This window comes from Perkinsus marinus, assembly GCF_000006405.1.
Source record: "Perkinsus marinus ATCC 50983 genomic scaffold scf_1104296971132, whole genome shotgun sequence".
In the NCBI taxonomy this organism is placed as follows: domain Eukaryota; phylum Perkinsozoa; order Perkinsida; family Perkinsidae; genus Perkinsus; species Perkinsus marinus.
This window is the reverse complement of record NW_003202201.1, coordinates 1-1,002: the sequence shown is the minus strand read 5'-3', so window position 1 is coordinate 1,002 and position 1,002 is coordinate 1. Positions and strand designations below refer to the sequence as shown.

Below are 1,002 nucleotides of genomic sequence, written 5' to 3'. Positions count from 1 at the left end.
CAGTTAGTCTCAGCTTCCCGCCGCTCGTTTGCATTTATCTATGATGGCTTCACGGACTTTCTCCACTGTTTTCGTCGCTCTCTGTGCTTTCCAGGACATCAATCCCGTGACGGGCAACGCCAATGACTGCGACACAGAGTGTGCCACAACTTACCCTGGGTCATATTGTAAGTATTGGAAGACGCCGAGCACCTGCTTCGGCTCGGATGCCCCGTGCTTCTGCGGCACGAGTGGACCGACTGAGGCTCTCCGAGGTTCCACGTCCTCTGCTGCAGTCACGGATGAGGTCACTGAGGCCGCTACAAGCGAAGAAGGTACGACAGCAGCTCCCGGAGCGACGAGTACGACTGGTTCTGAAGCTACTGTCGATGCCACAGTAGCGGCCAGTACAGCTGCGGTGACCGATGAGGTGGCTGTCACTACTGCACCTCCTGTGACTGGCGAAGTGACCATCAGCACGGCAGCTGGGGAAGCTCCCGGTAGAGACAAGGATGACTCTGATGCTACCACCAAGGTCGCTACGGAGGCTGCAACTGTCACCACTACGATCGGTGCTCCTGTTGAGCCTACTACTACTATAACGTCCCCTTTCCCGGTCAGCACAGCTGCTGTGACCGATGAGGTGGCTGTCACTACTGCACCTCCTGTGACTGGCGAGGTCACCATCACCACGGCAGCTGGGGAGGCTCCCGGTAGAGACAAGGATGACTCTGATGCTACCACCCAGGTCGCTACGGAGGTTGCGACTGTCACGACTACGATCGGTGCTCCTGTTGAGCCTACTACTACTACTATAACGTCCTCTTTCCCGGTCAGTACAGCTGCTGTGACCGATGAGGTGGCTGTCACTACTGCACCTCCTGTGACTGGCGAAGTGACCATCAGCACGGCAGCTGGGGAAGCTCCCGGTAGAGACAAGGATGACTCTGATGCTACCACCAAGTCGCTACGGAGGCTGCAACTGTCACGACTACTATCGGTGCTCCTGTTGAGCCTACTACT

At 57.1% G+C, this 1,002-nt stretch overlaps 1 protein-coding gene across 1 annotated transcript; it reads left to right on the top strand.

Moving 5' to 3' along the window:
• Positions 1–40: 40 nt before the first annotated feature.
• Positions 41–908, top strand: Pmar_PMAR005581 (P-selectin glycoprotein ligand 1 precursor, putative; the record flags this gene model as incomplete). The annotated part of the gene is made up of 1 exon (XM_002767151.1): positions 41–908. A coding segment is annotated over one exon (868 nt), but the record flags the coding sequence as incomplete, so codon positions are not given.
• Positions 909–1,002: the final 94 nt, after the last annotated feature.